The 17,553-nt window shown below is 48.9% G+C and overlaps 1 protein-coding gene across 1 annotated transcript in view; it reads right to left on the bottom strand.

Moving 5' to 3' along the window:
* The window catches only part of LOC141113413 (myosin-10-like), a gene marked incomplete in the record, with an annotated part of 160,446 nt that overhangs the window by 37,255 nt on the left and 105,638 nt on the right, over positions 1 to 17,553 (bottom strand). The window contains 5 exon segments of the mRNA XM_073606470.1: positions 4,092 to 4,206; positions 8,170 to 8,343; positions 10,493 to 10,666; positions 14,221 to 14,373; positions 15,362 to 15,480. Of these exon segments, the coding sequence (XP_073462571.1) occupies positions 4,092 to 4,206; positions 8,170 to 8,343; positions 10,493 to 10,666; positions 14,221 to 14,373; positions 15,362 to 15,480 (735 nt within the window).

Below are 17,553 nucleotides of genomic sequence, written 5' to 3'. Positions count from 1 at the left end.
TTGTTTATGGTTGTAGAAAAAAAATCAGATCACAGACATGGCCAAAAACTAAAGGCATTTCAAATGGCAACTTTCTGGCTTTAAGAAACACTAAAAGAAATCAAGAAAAATAATTGTGGTGGCCAGTAACAGTTAGATTTATAGAACAAGCACAGGGAATAAATTATGGAATCGCTCAACTCTGAGGAAAAAATTATGGAATCATGAAAAACAAACAAAATAACACCCCAACACATCACTAGAACTTTGTTGCACCACCTCTGGCTTTTATAACTGCTTGCAGTCTTTGAGGCATTGACTTCATGAGTGATAAACAGAACTCTTCATCAATCTGGCTCCAGACTTCTCTGATCATCTTTGCAGGTTGGAGCCTTGTCATGGACCATTTTCTTTAACTTCCACCACAGATTTTCAATTGGATTGAGATCCGGACTGTTTGCAGGCCATGACATTGACCTTATGTGTCTTTCTTCAAGGAATTTTTTCACAGTTTTTGCTCTATGGCGAGATGCATTATCATCTTGATAAATGATTTCATCATCCCCCAAACATCCTTTCAATAGATGGGATAAGAAAAGTGTCCAAAATTTCAATGTAAACCTGTGCATTTATTGAAGATTTAATGACAGCCATCTCCCCAGTGCCTTTACCTGACCTGCAGCCCCAGATCATAACTGACTGTGGAAATTTGCATGTTTTCTTCAGACAGTCGTCTGCATAAATCTCATTGGAACGGCACCAAACAAAAGTTCCAGCATCATCAACTTTCCCGAAGCAGATTGGAGATTCATCACTGAATAGGACTTTCATCCAATCATCCACAGTCCACCATTGCCTTTCCTTAGCCCATTGTTTTTTTGTGTTTAGGTGTTAGAGATGGCTTTCTTTTAGCTTTTCTGTATGTAAATCCCATTTCCTTTAGGTGGTTTCTTACAGTTCGGTCACAGATGTTGACTCCAGTTTCCTCCCATTTGTTCCTCGTTTGTTTTGTTGTACATTTTCTGTTTTCAAGGCATATTGCTTTAAGTTTTCTGTCTTGACACTTTGATGTCTTCCTTGGTCTACCAGTATGCTCGCCTTTAACCACCTTCCCATGTTGTTTGTATTTGGTCCATGTTTTAGACACAGCTGACTGTGAACAACCAACATCTTGTACAACACTGCGTGATGATTTACCCTCTTTACCTTCATACTAAGGAGGCAGATTTCATCTGATGCAGGTGTCAGTGTTTGTAATGAAAATTTACAGGGTGATTCCATAATTTTTTCCTCAGAATTGAGTGATTCCATAATTTATTCCCTGCGCTTGTTCTATAAATCTAACTGTTACTGGCCGCCACAATTATTTTTCTTGATTTCTTTTAGTGTTTCTTAAAGCCAGAAAGTTGCCATTTGAAATGACTTTAGTTTTTGGACATGTCTGTGATCTGCTTTTTTTTCTACAACAATAAACAACTGAAGGAACATCCTCAGGGACTGGTGATTCCATCATTTTTGCCAGGGGTTGTAGATTGAGCTGACTGAGCAATCTTACAAAACAAGCGTGTGCACTTTCCATACCTGGAAGATCTTTTCAATATAAACCCCACAATGTTGCATGAGGTACTTGAAAATTAGAGAATTCTGGGCTGCTATATGTGGGAAAATTGTTTTGTACAAGCAATCTTTCCCAAGACTGGTGCACATAAGCAGGATGGTCCAACACGTAGGCGCAAATACAGCAACCTCTAGTCATTTTAACGACCATCTTTTTCTTAAACATGAAGGAGCGGGCCGCGGGCGGTGGAAGGAGCGGGCCGCGGGCGGTGGAAGGAGCGGGCCGCGGGAGAAGGAAGGAGCGGGCCGCGGGAGAAGGCCCTGGGGGAAGGAAGGAGCGGGCCCTGGGAAAAGGAAGGAGCGGGCCCTGGGAAAAGGAAGGAGCGGGCCCTGGGAAAAGGAAGGAGCGGGCCCTGGGAAAAGGAAGGAGCGGGCCCTGGGAAAAGGAAGGAGCGGGCCCTGGGAAAAGGAAGGAGCGGGCCCTGGGAAAAGGAAGGAGCGGGCCCTGGGAAAAGGAAGGAGCGGGCCCTGGGAAAAGGAAGGAGCGGGCCCTGGGAAAAGGAAGGAGCGGGCCCTGGGAAAAGGAAGGAGCGGGCCCTGGGAAAAGGAAGGAGCGGGCCCTGGGAGAAGGAAGGAGCGGGCCCTGGGAGAAGGAAGGAGCGGGCCCTGGGAGAAGGAAGGAGCGGGCCCTGGGAGAAGGAAGGAGCGGGCCCTGGGAAAAGGAAGGAGCGGGCCCTGGGAAAAGGAAGGAGCGGGCCCTGGGAAAAGGAAGGAGCGGGCCCTGGGAAAAGGAAGGAGCGGGCCCTGGGAGAAGGAAGGAGCGGGCCCTGGGAGAAGGAAGGAGCGGGCCCTGGGAGAAGGAAGGAGCGGGCCCTGGGAGAAGGAGGGAGCGGGCCCTGGGAGAAGGAGGGAGCGGGCCCTGGGGGAAGGAAGGAGCAGGCCCTGGGGGAAGGAAGGAGCGGGCCCTGGGGGAAGGAAGGAGCGGGCCCTGGGAGAAGGAAGGAGCGGGCCCTGGGAGAAGGAAGGAGCGGGCCCTGGGAGAAGGAAGGAGCAGGCAATGGGAGAAGGAGGGAGCAGGCAATGGGAGAAGGAGGGAGCAGGCAGGCAATAGGAGAAGGAGGGAGCAGGCAATGGGAGAAGGAGGGAGCAGGCCTCGGAAGGAGGAAGGAGCAGGTCGCTGGCGGTGGAAGGAGCAGGTCGCTGGCGGTGGAAGGAGCAGGCAGCGGGAGGAGCAGGTCGTGGGCGGTGGACCTCATGGGCGGTGGACCTCATGGGCGGCTGAAGGTGGAGCTCATGGAAGGAGTTCAAGGTGGAGCTTGGAGGAGCTCATGGACGGTTGAAGGTGGAGCTCATGGATGGTTGAAGGTGGAGCTCATGGACGGTTGAAGGTGAAGCTCGATGGAGCTCATGGACGGTTGAAGGTGAAGCTCGATGGAGCTCATGGACGGTTGAAGATGGAGCTCATGGACGGTTGAGCTCATGGACGGTTGAAGGTGGAGCTCATGGACGGTTGAAGGTGGAGCTCATGGACGGTTGAAGGTGGAGCTCATGGACGGTTGAAGGTGGAGCTCATGGACGGTTGAAGGTGGAGCTCATGGACGGTTGAAGGTGGAGCTCATGGACGGTTGAAGGTGGAGCTCATGGACGGTTGAAGATGGAGCTCATGGACGGTTGAAGATGGAGCTCATGGACGGTTGAAGGTGGAGCTCATGGGACAGTAAAAGGAGCAGGTCATTGAGTCATAATAAAATGACTTGGTGGTGCCTTAACTGCATTAACTTTTGAAGCAGAGTGCTTTTGAGTGCTTAACACCCTTACCCGTTAATTTCTAGAGCGGCTGCAATTTTTTATGTATACCTAACTGTGGCAAAGGTACGAAGCACATCTAAGCTGACTAAAGCAGATTCTGCCTGCTCTACCGTATCTCCACTGCAAGCGTGCAGACTAGTCTAAAAGCTGCTCTCTACATCCAGTTCTAATCTATGAGCAAAGAAAATCACCTCCACATATGTGGTCATAAAAAGAGGCTCTCTGGACAGTCGGTATGGCTAAGGTAATGAGAAAAAAAAAAAAGGAGTTGAAAATAATCAGTACAAAACTGTTTAGGTTCAAGGAATTTCCCAGATTTCACCCATCAATAGATGTTGTGTGACCCCCCAGAACAGAAAACTTCACTATTCACAAGACTTGTTTGAAAAGGACGCCGACGTGCAGCTTCTGTAGAGCAGCTTGTAGGCGGACTTCCTTATATGGAAGTAGGCGGTTCCTGGATCTCGGTGAAGCAGCCGCGCATGCTCTGAACGCACGCTGCTCCTGGATCTCAGTGAAGCATCTGAAGTACAAACAGGAGATGGGGGAGGTTGGAATATGAAGTCACCTTTGCCCTGCCCATGTCCGGCTCCTTCTGAGCATCAAGAGACGTTACAAAACCCCCCCAAAAAATGCTGAAAAATTTCCACCTGAATTTCCTTTGACAGATTTTGGCTGAATTTTGAGTATCACACAAAAAAACCACATTTAGGTCTCAAACAAGCATCAATGAGGAGTTTTCCTACCATCTTTCCAGAGCTCGGCCACAAATTTGTCTGTGGACTGGTGGAGGAGGGTGGCCACGTTGTCATTCAGAGGGTCCATGTTCTTCATGAGCCACTCATCGGCCTTATAGTCCACCTGCAGGGAGAGACCGAAGACCTGTAACTTCCAATCACCTATTCTGCCCCGTGTGGTGACGCTGCCGGCACACCATGTCAGAGCCGAGTCATCTTCCAGGCAACCTAGGCAGGATCCCCCCCCCTCCCCCCCGGGGGGGGGGGGGGGGGGGGGCAATGGGTGTCCAGAGAGACCAGCGACAACTTTATTGCTCCAAAAATAAACCAGAGGACAGGGATGTGTTTCTGGCTATCACCTTACAGAAAAGGATACAGTTTGTAAATGCAAAATGTGGGCAACTTCTCTGGGCCTACTGCAAGCCAAGGCTCGCCGAGGGCCACATCCCACCTTAAAGTGGAACGCCAGGAATTTATCCACATTATAAAATGTGCTGACTGACTATGGGTTAAGTCCAATAAGGTGCATGCCACCTCGCTCACTTACAGTATCTCACAAAAGTAAGTACACCCCTCGGTCACATTATTGTAAATCTTTTCTTCTATCTTTTCATGTGACAACACTGAAGAAATGACACTTGTCTACAATGTAAAGTAGTGAGTGTACAGTTTGTATAACAGTGTAAATTTGCTGTCCCCTCAAAATAACTCAACACACAGCCATTAATGTCTAAACCGCTGGCAACAAAAGTCAGTACACCCCTAAGTGAAAATCTCCAAATTGGGCACAACTAGATATTTTCCCTCCCCCGGTGTCATGTGACTCGTTAGTGTTACAAGGTCTCAGGTGTGAATGGAGAGCAGGTGTGTTAAATTTGGTGTTCTCGCTCTCACGCTCTCATACTGGTCACTGGAAGTTGACATTGTAGCAAAGTGTCATTTCTTCAATGTTGACACATAATAAGATAAAAGAAAATATTTATAAAAATGTGAGGGGTGTACTTACTTTTGTGAGATACTGTATCTCTCTAATTTATATGGAGTGCTAGCTATCTAGAATCTAGCTATCACTAGATTTTCCCTGGTCTGGTGCTGGACATTCTGGTTTCAGCTCCAGCCGCTCTGCCTGCTCCCCCTCCTCCTCCACCCATTCATAAAATACAAAGTCTTCTCTCAATGGACCACATCAAGCAGAGGGCAGGCGGAGCGTCTCCTGTAGGAGCACTGGGAGTGTAGTGATAGCTGTACTCCCAGTGCTCAGTAAAATTCTAAGTTGTTAAAGAGAAATCCACAAGGTGGCATGCACCTCATTGGATTTAAAGCAGAGTTCCACACAAAAATGGAACTTCCGCTTTTTGGAATCCTCCCCCCCTCCGGTGTCACATTTGGCACCTTTCAGGGGGGAGGGGGGTGCAGATACCTGTCTAAGACAGGTATTTGCACCCACTTCCGGCATAGACTCCCATGGGAGTCTATGCCTTTTCCTGTCCCTCCGCGCTGTCTCCTGGGAAACACACAGCTCCCAGGAGATAGCGGGGACCACTTACGATGCGCAGCGCGACTCGCGCATGCGCAGTAGGGAACCGGGAAGTGAAGCCGCAACGCTTCACTTCCTGATTCCCTCACCTAATATGGCGGCGGCAGCTGCCGAGAACCGAGCGGGTTCTCGTCGTCGCCTGCCGACATCACTGGACCCTGGGACAGGTAAGCGGCCATTTATTAAAAGTCAGCAGCTGCAGTATTTGTAGCTGCTGGCTTTTAATATTTTTTTTTTTTTTTTTTTGCGGTTTGGGTGGACTCCCTCTTTAAACCATATTAAAGCCAGCAAATTTTAAAATCGTGACTGGTTCGGCTTTAAAGGGGTTGTAAACCTTTGTGTTTTTTCACCTTAAAGTGATACTAAAGGTTAATTCTTTATTTTTTTTTTAAAATAACAAACATTCCATACTTGCCTCCACTGTGCAGCTCGTTTTGCAGAGAGTGGCCCCGAACACCGTCTTCTGGGGTCCCCCAGCGGCTCTCTCAGCTCCTCCCCGCATTAGATAACCCCCCCGGAGAAGCATTTCCCAGGGGGGTTACGTTGCGGGCGCGCTCACAATTCGGCGTCCATAGACACCGAAAGCAGGACTCGGCCCAGCCCCCCGGCGGCCGCATCATTGGATTTGATTGACAGCAGTGGGAGCCAATGGCTGCGCTGCTATCAATCTATCCAATCAACAGCCAAGAACCCCCTAGCAGAGAGATGGCGCGTCCCCATGGAACAAGTTCGAGGGTTCAGGTAAGTAAAATGGGGGGACTGAGGGGGCCGGTCACTGACAGGTGTTTTTTCACCTTAATGTATAGGATGCATTAAGGTGAAAAAACACGAACCTTTACAACCCCTTTAAGGCATCCTATGCATTAAGGTGAAAAAACACCTGTCAGTCACCGGCCCCCCCAGCCCCCCAGTTTCACTTACCTGAGCCCTGGAATTTCACCCGGCGGAGACGCGCTCTTCCTCTGCCCGGGGTTCTCGGATTGGATAGATTGATAGCAGCGCAGCCATTGGCTCCCACTGCTGTCAATCAAATCTAATGACACAGGTGCGCCAGGGGGGCGGGACAGAGTCTGGCATTCTGTGTCTATGGATGCAAATGCTGGACTTGGGAGCGCGCCCGTAAGGTAACCCCCTCCCAGGCAGAGCGCTTCTCCTAGAGGGTTATCTGATGTGGGGAGCAGCCGTGAGAGCCGCCGAGGGACCCCAGAAGAACAGGTTTGAAGCCACTCTGTGCAAAACGAGCTAAGTATGTTATGTTTGTTATAAAAAAACAAAAAAAAAAAAAAACAAAGTTTACAATCACTTTAAGGAACCAATTCACACTATGCGCAATGATAAATGTTTTACGTCTGTCACCACAGGGACACACAGGAAACAGTCCATAAACAAGGTGAACAAGGCCGCTGCAGCTGAAACGCGTCGACCTCTGCTGTACTTTTATCTTTATGGAGATGCAATACATTTGGACTGATTTAAAGAGCATGTATGGGAGTTGCGGATTGTCCTTTATTCACACACAGGAAACAATTGCTTTCTATGTGTCCCATTTACATTGCAACACAGCCTAGCACTGCACTGCAGGGGGAGGGGGGGGCCTGCTTAAGAGACAGCCAATTACACGTGATGAAAATAAAGAAGATGGCGGCACGGGACCGGACCTGACCATTGGCTTCTAAGTATGTAATTCCAGCAGAAAACGATCAAAGGTAAGTGGGGGGATTTATTAGGGAGGGGGAGATTCCTCTTTAGTTTGGAAGGGATGCTTTGCAGGGAAAATTGCAACAAATTCCAATAAAAAAAGGTGCAGATTTGTTCACTAAGAATTGACTTCCATGGGACAAGATGACTCTATTGGGGTTGATTATTGAACAAAATCTGGTGCAGCCGTGCATAATAGCCAATCAGCTTCCAGGTTTTTTTTTTTTGTCAAAGTTTAAAGTGATTGTAAGGGGTTTTTTTTTTTAGTTTAAAATAAACATAATCATACTTATCACCACTGTGCAGCTCGTTTTGCAGAGAGTGGCCCCGAACCTCCTCTTCTGGGGTCCCCCGGCAGCTCTTCCTCATATCATATAACGGTCACACTCCCGAGTCCAGCATTCAGAGTCCATAGACACGAATGCCGGACTCGGCCCCGCCCCCTGGCGCCCGCGTCATTGGATTTGATTGACAGCAGTGGGAGCCAATGGCTTCGCTGCCATCAATCTATCCAATCAAGAGCCAAGAACCCCGGGCAGAGAGACAATGTGTCCCCCGCCGGGTCAAGTTCCAGGGTTCAGGTAAGTAAAACGGGAGGGGCGGTCACTGCCAGGTGTTTTTTCACCTCCTGCGTTAGGATGTACGAGGGTTTACAACCCCTTTAATTGAGCAAACTGAAGTTAGAAGCTGATTGGCTATCATGCACAGTTACTCCAGATTTTGCACTCTCCAGTTTTAGTTAATAAACCCCCCATAGAGTCATCAACCCCTCTAGATGAACTACATTGTGTATGATGAGAGACGGCTTGTACCTCAGTAGTCAGATACAGAAGCAGAACGGATGTCACGTACCCTGCCGGCGTAATGGATGATGCAGAAATCGGCTTTGTCCTTCAGCTGGCGCGGCTTCTGGAACTTGGAGTGGGTGCCCTGTTCCTGCACCAGCTTGTCCACAAAGGTCTTGTCTGTGGCTTTGGGGAACCAGCACTCCTCATCCAGCAGGGCCAGGACCCCGGGAGGGTTGGCCTAGGGGGGGGGGGAAACAGAAACAAAGGCTGAACAGAAGTTCTGCAAAGCAGTACTGGTCTATTGTAACAACAGAAAGGGTTACATATTAGGTGAGGTTGAAAAAAAAAAAAGACAAGTCCATCAATTCCAACCCTTGTAAAATAGTTAAAGGCCAACTCCACCTATTACACCATAATATAATACGCAGGGGGGTGTAACATGGTTGCAAGCCGACCACCCTTCCTCTGATAGCTTGCCATGGGGTTCCCCCCCCCCCCCCATAGCAGCTCTCACTTTGGAATTTAGAGTGGCTGGGCTGGGTTCTGCTTACACAGGTGTGTCCTTTATAAACTGAGATCTGTAAATGGATGAACTACAAATCCCATCTGCCACTGTGATCACCACACTCACAGTCCAGTGACACCTCCTCCATCTCTCCAACTGAAAGGCTGTGCCTTGGTAAAGACATAGAGGCCAAGGGCAGAGCCTATGCATTGCACCCACCGTTCACTGATCGTGGTTGCAATGCTTTGCAGGTTTGTTTGCAAAAAAAAAAAAATAATAAATGCACATTATTTTTTGCTGCAAATATTTGTTTCTAAGTGTCCAACTCAGAAGGAAAATAATTTTCTCCTAGGAACTCGTCCCCAACAACATTCCTGCTTTTCTAAATAGGATGCTGCCTCATTTCTGTGATTTATGTATGAAAAACGAAAGTCTCAGATATGAACATTACCGCTACAAAACCGTCCTGGAGGAGAACCCGGGAGTGTACGGCAGGCCCCATATATTCTGATTCAGCATCGGAGGGATTATCAGCAATACTTTCAGCTAGAAGGATGATCATTATCAGGGACTGAGCCAATACAGACACAAATGAATTCTGACTTTTCTCCAGCAGATGGCGCCAGAACTCAATTTAATTCTAACATACATAGGCTACATTCACATGGGCCATTAGAAACGGTGTGAATGGTGTCAGTTCCTCCTGCGGCTCTCAGTGCTGCTGCTGTCACCATTCACCATAATAACAGTTTGCCGGCAGCCGCAGCTATTTGGGGCTCTCTACACAGCCAGCAATTACCTGTGGCGATCACTGCTGGAAGCACTTCGTCCTGCGTCTGCCAGTGACCCATCATATCGACGATATGCTGCACTGATGAGGCGTCACTGATAAGGCGGCACTGAAGGACACGCTGCACTGATGGGTACACATTATCTGCACTGATCGCCACTGATGAGGCTGCACTGAAGGGCACGGATATGCTGCATTGATGGACACTGATGGCCACTGATGAGGCGGCACTGAAGGGCACAGACATGCTGCACTGATGAGGGGACACTGATGGGCACGGATATGCTGCACTGATGAGGTGGCAATGATGGGCACAGATATTCTGCACTGATAGCCACTGATGAGGCTGCACTGAAGGGCACGGATATGCTGCACTGATGGCCACCGATGACGTGGCACTGAAGGGGCTGCACTGATATGCTTCATGTTAATATTGTTGTTAAAATTTATTTTTGTGACCAAATTCTGCATAAAACATTTAACAGTGTCATTTCATGAGATAATGTACGAGGGTGTGATTAGGGGACGGGGTGGAGTGAGGTGGAGTGAGAGACGGGGTGGGGCGGAGTGGATTGGGACGGGGTGGGGCGGGGTGGATTGGGACGGGGTGGGGCGGGGTGGATTGGGATGGGGTGGATTGGGATGGGGTGGGGCGGGGTGGGGCGGGATGGGGTGGGGCGGGGTGGAGTGGGGCGGGGTGGATTGGGACGGGGCGGGATGGGGTGGGGCGGGATGGGGTGGGGCGGGATGGGGCAACTGGTGGTGAGCAACTCTCAAGGCCGGTCTAGTAGCTCAGGACTCGAAATTTTGAGCCCTGTGCTACAGCGTACTGAAGGGATTATGGAGATAAGCGGGGTATTTTGCTGTCCATTAACCCCGATGAGTTGAAAGGGTAACTTCACTTTCGTAAGGAAAAAAATATGTGCAAACAGAAATGATTTGTAATCATTTTCTGAAAGCAAACAGCATTCAATTATTCACATCAGGTAAAGTAATGACGGATGATTTCTGATTGGCTCTAGGCTGCTGCGTGTAGCCCTCTCATTAAATCGATGATTGTTCAAAGCAGAGATAACGGACGATTGTACTTACTGGTCTCTCGATGAGGTCAATACAGGGCTGGAGGTCAAGGCCGAAGTCGATGAAGTTCCACTCGATGCCTTCCCGCTGGTACTCCTCCTGCTCCAGGATGAACATGGTGTGATTGAAGAGCTGCTGCAGCTTCTCATTGGTGTAATTGATGCAGAGCTGTTCAAAGGAGTTCAGCTGGAAGAGGGAGAGAAGAGGGAGAGAAGAGGGAGAGAAGAGGGAGAGAAGAGTTATCGGCGACATTGCAACAAACTATGACATGCAAAAAACTGCAAAGGCTCAACTCATAAGCAGGTTTCTATTTAGGAAACATCTACAAATGTTCATTTTTGCCCAAGCAGTACCTGGAAGATTTTGCCTTGAAATTCTTCTGAAAGACAGCAGTTCACCTTCTATACCTGGGCACTCGTGTGACCACATTGTTCTATATCTGCTGTGTGAGGTCATCTAAGGCCGTGGTCTCCAAACTGCAGCCCTTTGCTTGCCTTTACCCAGCCCTTGGGACACTATTCCTCCCACTGACACCAACAATGGGACACTATTCCTCCCACTGACACCAATGATGGGGCACTATTCCTCCCACTGACACCAATGATGGGACACTATTCCTCCCACTGATACCAATGATGGGGCACTATTCCTCCTGCTAATATCGATGATGGGACACTCTTTCTCCCACTGACACCAACAATGGGACACTATTCCTCCCACTGACACCAATGATGGGGCACCATTCCTCCCACTGACACCAACAATGGGACACTATTCCTACCACTGACACCAACAATGGGACACTATTCCTCCTACTGACACCAATGATGGGGCACTATTCCTCCCACTGACACCAACAATGGGACACTATTCCTCCCACTGATACCAATGATGGGACACTATTCCTCCCACTGACACCAATGATGGGACACTATTCCTCCCACTGATACCAATGATGGGGCACTATTCCTCCCACTGACACCAATGATGGGACACTATTCCTCCCACTGATACCAATGATGGGGCACTATTCCTCCCACTGACACCAACAATGGGACACTATTCCTCCCACTGATACCAATGATGGGACACTATTCCTCCCACTGATACCAATGATGGGACACTATTCCTCCCACTGACACCAATGATGGGACACTATTCCTCCCACTGACACCAACAATGGGACACTATTCCTCCCACTGACACCAACGATGGGACACTATTCCTCCCACTGATACCAATGATGGGACACTATTCCTCCCACTGATACCAATGATGGGGCACTATTCCTCCCACTGACACCAACAATGGGACACTATTCCTCCCACTGATACCAATGATGGGACACTATTCCTCCCACTGATACCAATGATGGGGCACTATTCCTCCCACTGATACCAATGATGGGACACTATTCCTCCCACTGATACCAATGATGGGACACTATTCCTCCCACTGATACCAATGATGGGACACTATTCCTCCCACTGATACCAATGATGGGACACTATTCCTCCCACTGATACCAATGATGGGGCACTATTCCTCCCACTGACACCAACAATGGGACACTATTCCTCCCACTGATACCAATGATGGGACACTATTCCTCCCACTGATACCAATGATGGGGCACTATTCCTCCCACTGATACCAATGATGGGACACTATTCCTCCCACTGATACCAATGATGGGACACTATTCCTCCCACTGATACCAATGATGGGACACTATTCCTCCCACTGATACCAATGATGGGGCACTATTCCTCCCACTGATACCAATGATGGGGCACTATTCCTCCCACTGATACCAATGATGGGACACTATTCCTCCCACTGATACCAATGATGGGACACTATTCCTCCCACTGATACCAATGATGGGACACTATTCCTCCCACTGATACCAATGATGGGACACTATTCCTCCCACTGATACCAATGATGGGACACTATTCCTCCCACTGATACCAATGATGGGACACTATTCCTCCCACTGATACCAATGATGGGACACTATTCCTCCCACTGACACCAATGATGGGACACTATTCCTCCCACTGACACCAATGAAGGGGCACCATTCCTCCCACTGACACCAATTATTGGACACTATTCCTCCCACTGACCCCAATGATGGGGCACTATTCCTCCCCCTAATGCTAAAGATGCACTGTTTACTCCCTCTGACACCAGGACAATTTCTTAAAGTCTGAATGACAGTAAACTGGCCCTTTGTTTAGAGACCCCTGATCTAAGGCATTGATGCCAGTCACTGGTAGTCTCACCGGATTTGGTGATGGCACTTGTGTTCCTGCTCACTGTTCTCCTTGCTGGAGGAGAAGCTGTAAAGGGAAACCAGCAGTGCAAGGATCTCCCTGCTTCATGTATTCTGTGGATCTGTGCTTCCTCCAATGTGCCTGCTGCTTCTTGATCATTATCCCACCGGTCACCGGGGCAATCGACATAAGAAAGCAAAGACCATCTTCTAACAAGATGGCCGACTCCACACAGACAATGCAGAAAGATCCGTTGCAGGCAATACCAGTGAGGTCTTTTATCCTCTGCTTTCATTTTTTGGTCAGGTGTTCCCCCTCCCTCCCCTACACAACTGCTACGAAGCAACAACAAATCGCTGGCTTGCTGTCCCTCTGTGAAGATTGCCAGGAAACTTGGCCCTGTTTAAGGCAAGGCTAACCTGTTGCTGCCTATGTAACACATATGTACCAACAGCAAAAGGGTGGGCTTTACTGTCCCCACGATGAACATTTGTGCCACTGGGTGGCCAATGTTTCTGTGCTGAGAGCCTGCTGACTGTGCGCTCCCAGCATACAGACCGGAACAGTCCCCACTAATGATTGGCAGCTGGCGGGCCTGGCTTACGATCATGTGACCACAGTGGCAACCAATAAGCGCGGTCACATGACCAACGCTCCTTCTCCTTTCTGCCCCTCAGGCTTTCAGAGTCTGTCTCCCTATCCCCATGAGATGATTTCTGTGTGCCTAGATGGGCAATCACCAAGTGGTGGAGTCAGTCACTTGCCCCCAAATATCCCCAAGAACCGATTACTTGGCAGAGAAGCCGGGGGAGCACCTGGTAAAATGAGCTTGTTGCCTGGCCCTTCAGGGCTTGGCATTGTGGCTAAAAAGGGAGGACTTGGAGGACCTGGCTGTCCCCCCATCCCCCCGCCCCGTCCCAGGATCCCCCATTGGAACATGTTACATAGAAGGTGAACACAACCTCAGTGTAGGCTTAGACAAAAGAGGTCCTCTGGAGGAAGTGGAATTCTGGAGTATGGCTGCAGCAATATGCCATAACCAGCCGGTGATTCTCTAACCGGTGAAAGTGGCCTGAGAAGTGGATTCCCCGCTGGAGCAGCGGGAGGGGGAGGCGGCCTACTGCAAGGGCAGATTCTCTCTAATTCCTGAAGTTCAGCTTCAATTTAAAAAAACAATTATCTAAGCGAAGGAATCACAAAAAAAGGACTCAGTTGATGCGACATTATAAGATTAGAAATGGCGTACGTTGGTTATGAAACTGACGATGAAGCGCACCGTCGAATCATATGCCGCCAATTTGGCAGCTTAATGTTATAAAATTTGCAGATCTTGAAGTCCCTGAAGAAAATGAGACTTTTTATTATAACTTCTTCCCAAATTAGGTCAACGTGTTTTTTTTTTTTTTTAAAGAAATAACAAACGAGATTTTACAAATCACTTTAACTCCTCCGACTCACCTCGAAGATCTCGAAGCCGGCGATGTCCAGGATTCCGATGAAGGAAGCTCCTTGGCGTTTGGTGCGGTCCAGAGCTTTGTTAATCCGGTGGACCAGCCAGCGGAATAGGCGCTCGTACGTTGCTTTGGCTAGAGCTTCCATAGCAAAATCCGCCTGGAAAAAAGAGGGAGAATATGAAGCCAACAGTTCCTATTATGGGCAAAAAAAAAAATATCAAATGTTACATATGTATTGCAGCATGTCTCCCCCCCCCCCCGACGGGTTTAGCAGAACACTTTTTAATCCCTTGTTTTTTTATGTAATTTTTTTTTATTGGAGAATTATTAAAATTATGTGATTGATAATAATTAATACAATTTTTATCCCTCGTTGATGCGTGATTTTTCCATTTCTTATAACGGGCCAAGCTGTCCAAGAAAAGTCTTTCACAGGGACAAACTATCCCTGCCGTGGTGGGGGAAAGGGGCGGGGAAAGGGGTGGGGTTACAATGGTGAACTCATGTGGCCTAGACCTTTTGTTTTTCAAAACAGCTGCAGCTGGGCTCTAATTTGTATGTCTGTTATTTAAAGCGGAGCTCCAGCCCCCCCCCCCCCCCCACAAAAAAATGTTTTTAATTTAAAAAGTCTAATTAAAAGCTGCTGACTTTTCTATTAGGGCACTCACCTGTCCAGGGAGCCCTCGGTGTCCTCACCCAATCACCGCCATCTTGGGTGAAGGAAACCGGCAGTGAAGCTTCAGAGCTGGCTTCCTACTGCGGCTAACGCGCTTCGCTTTCTCAATCGCCGGCTGCGGCGAGAGCCGAACTTCCAGGTTCAACCGCGGCAAACTCGGCAATAAGTGGGAGCGATTACCTGTCAAAACCAGGTACCTGCTCCCCCCCCCCCTACAAGGCACCAGAGGGGGAGGCAGACAAGCAGCGCTTCTCCTTTTGGATGGAGCGCCGCTTTAATAGCTTACTCAACCTTTTCGCAAAAGGTTCATAAATTCATCCACGTTATATATTTTTTTTTTTTTGGCAGGTAATATATTTATATATTAATATTAAGAATAAATTTACTTTATAGAGAAAAGGGGGAGGTAGCTGCATATAACCTTGGTGTCCTGAAAAAAATCACACTTTTTTGGGTGATGGCGGCTCACCTGCTCCTTAGTCTGTGCCTTCTGTACGTAGTCTCTGCCCACTTTGATGCGCGGGGTCAAGATGGCTCGGGTGAACTCCATGACGTTCATGCCCAGCAGGTGGCAGAGTTTCTGTGCAGCTGAAATAAGAAAAGAGGAGATGAGGCCCCCCCACACACCTGGTTCATACACACAGCACCCCTCCACCTAACCCCCGCTGTCTGGGGGCGCTAGCCAAATTACTGATATCTGCTGATAGCCTCCCCCCATTCTGTATGTTAATGACCCCTTCCGACAAATGCAGGACCATGTCCACCATACAGCACAGCACCGATCTGAATCTGTATACAGTCTAATAAAAAATAAATAAATAGAACTTTAAAACCAAAAAAAAAGTAAAAAAGCTTGTCCACTGCAGCATCCTGCAGAGAAAGACCTTTGCTCTCTGTGTAGAAGCAGTGGTCTCTCTACAGAGGTCTGACAAGCCCCCTGCCAAGTCAGGGCTCTTCAATCAGCAGGGAGCATACATTTTTTCTGATCGACATCCCAGGCTCTGGGGGCCCCTGGACTGGAGGGCCCTGGCTCCGGACACTGGATTGGAGGCCCTGGCTCTGGGGGCCCCTGGACTGGAGAGGGCCCTGGCTCCGGACACTGGATTGGAGGGCCCTGGCTCTGGGGGCTCCTGGACTGGAGGGCCCTGTTCCAACTCTGTCTGGAGGGCTTCAACCCAAATCAAACTCTTCAGAGACCTCTAAGCTCTGATATTGCAAACTTCCAAGCAGAAAAGCATTTTGAGGTGTTCACTGTTCAATCAGAGAATTAATTACCAAGAAGGCATTAAAGTGTACCAGTCTAGGCAAAACCTGGTGGGGGGTTCCATTAAGTTTTCATTGCTGTCTGAGTCCCAATCGGGGAGATTCTTCCCTCTATTCTTCCTGGAGATCTTAATTGCCAAAACAGAAAGTTAAGAGTAATCCAAAAAGTCAAGGGATGAGTGAAACCTTCCAATGGGGACACCTGTTCCCTCATAATGGGCACAGCGGGTGTACAGACCCGTGAACTCAGCACAGGGATGGTGGGAACCCCTCATAATGGGCACAGCGGGTGTTCAGACCCGGGAACTCAGCACAGGGATGGTGAGAACCCCTCATAATGGGCACAGCGGGTGTACAGACCCGTGAACTCAGCACAGGGATGGTGGGAACCCCTCATAATGGGCACAGCGGGTGTTCAGACCCGGGAACTCAGCACAGGGATGGTGGGAACCCCTCATAATGGGCACAGCGGGTGTACAGACCCCGTGAACTCAGCACAGGGATGGTGGAACCCCTCATAATGGGCACAGCGGGTGTACAGACCCGGGAACTCAGCACAGGGATGGTGGGAACCCCTCATAATGGCACAGCGGGTGTACAGACCCGGGAACTCAGCACAGGGATGGTGGGAACCCCTCATAATGGGCACAGCGGGTGTACAGACCCGGGAACTCAGCACAGGGATGATGGGAACCCCTCATAATGGGCACAGCGGGTGTTCAGACCCGGGAACTCAGCACAGGGATGGTGGGAACCCCTCATAACGAGCACATGCCTATGTAAGTAGCAGAGTGGATCCATGCCAGCCCCTCCCTGATCTATACACTATCCCGGGATCCCCCTCATTCAATGGAAGAGCCTTGGTGGCACGGAATGGATTTTCCCCTCGCTCTGCTGAGAAGACAGTAACATGATATTGATTACGTCAGTCGGGCGCTATGCACCATTCCACCCAGACCGCCGTCTTTCCACGCACATGGCACACTCGGGAGACACGCGGTGCAAATGTCTGAAGTTTTGGGCCAATTTTGTTTTTTCACAGATTTGCTTATAAGCTCTTTTTTAGGAAGTTGGTGATTTGGAGAAAACTTAACACCTTAGTGTTCGGCATCTGCGATCCGCTGCATAGAGGATTATGGGCAATCCACCCAATACTGAGATTTTGGTGTGTTTAGCCAGTCTATGATTTCTATCTCTTGGCTCTCAGCTCACAGTGTGCAGTGAAATCAGAGTAAGGAGAGAGAAGCCTGGAGCACTGTGCGAGACTGAAAGGGAGGCGGGAGATCAGATTTTAGTGAACTCAGATCACCTAACAGAGAACTCCAATAAAAACAGCCCATTAAATAAATAGTTTTTTTTTTTTTTTTTAAACAACACTCACCTGTATTTTATTATTGT

This window comes from Aquarana catesbeiana, linkage group LG12 (genome assembly GCF_042186555.1).
Source record: "Aquarana catesbeiana isolate 2022-GZ linkage group LG12, ASM4218655v1, whole genome shotgun sequence".
Lineage (NCBI taxonomy): Eukaryota > Metazoa > Chordata > Amphibia > Anura > Ranidae > Aquarana > Aquarana catesbeiana.
The sequence above is the reverse complement of the archived record's forward strand: the minus strand, read 5'-3'. Positions and strand labels throughout refer to the sequence as shown.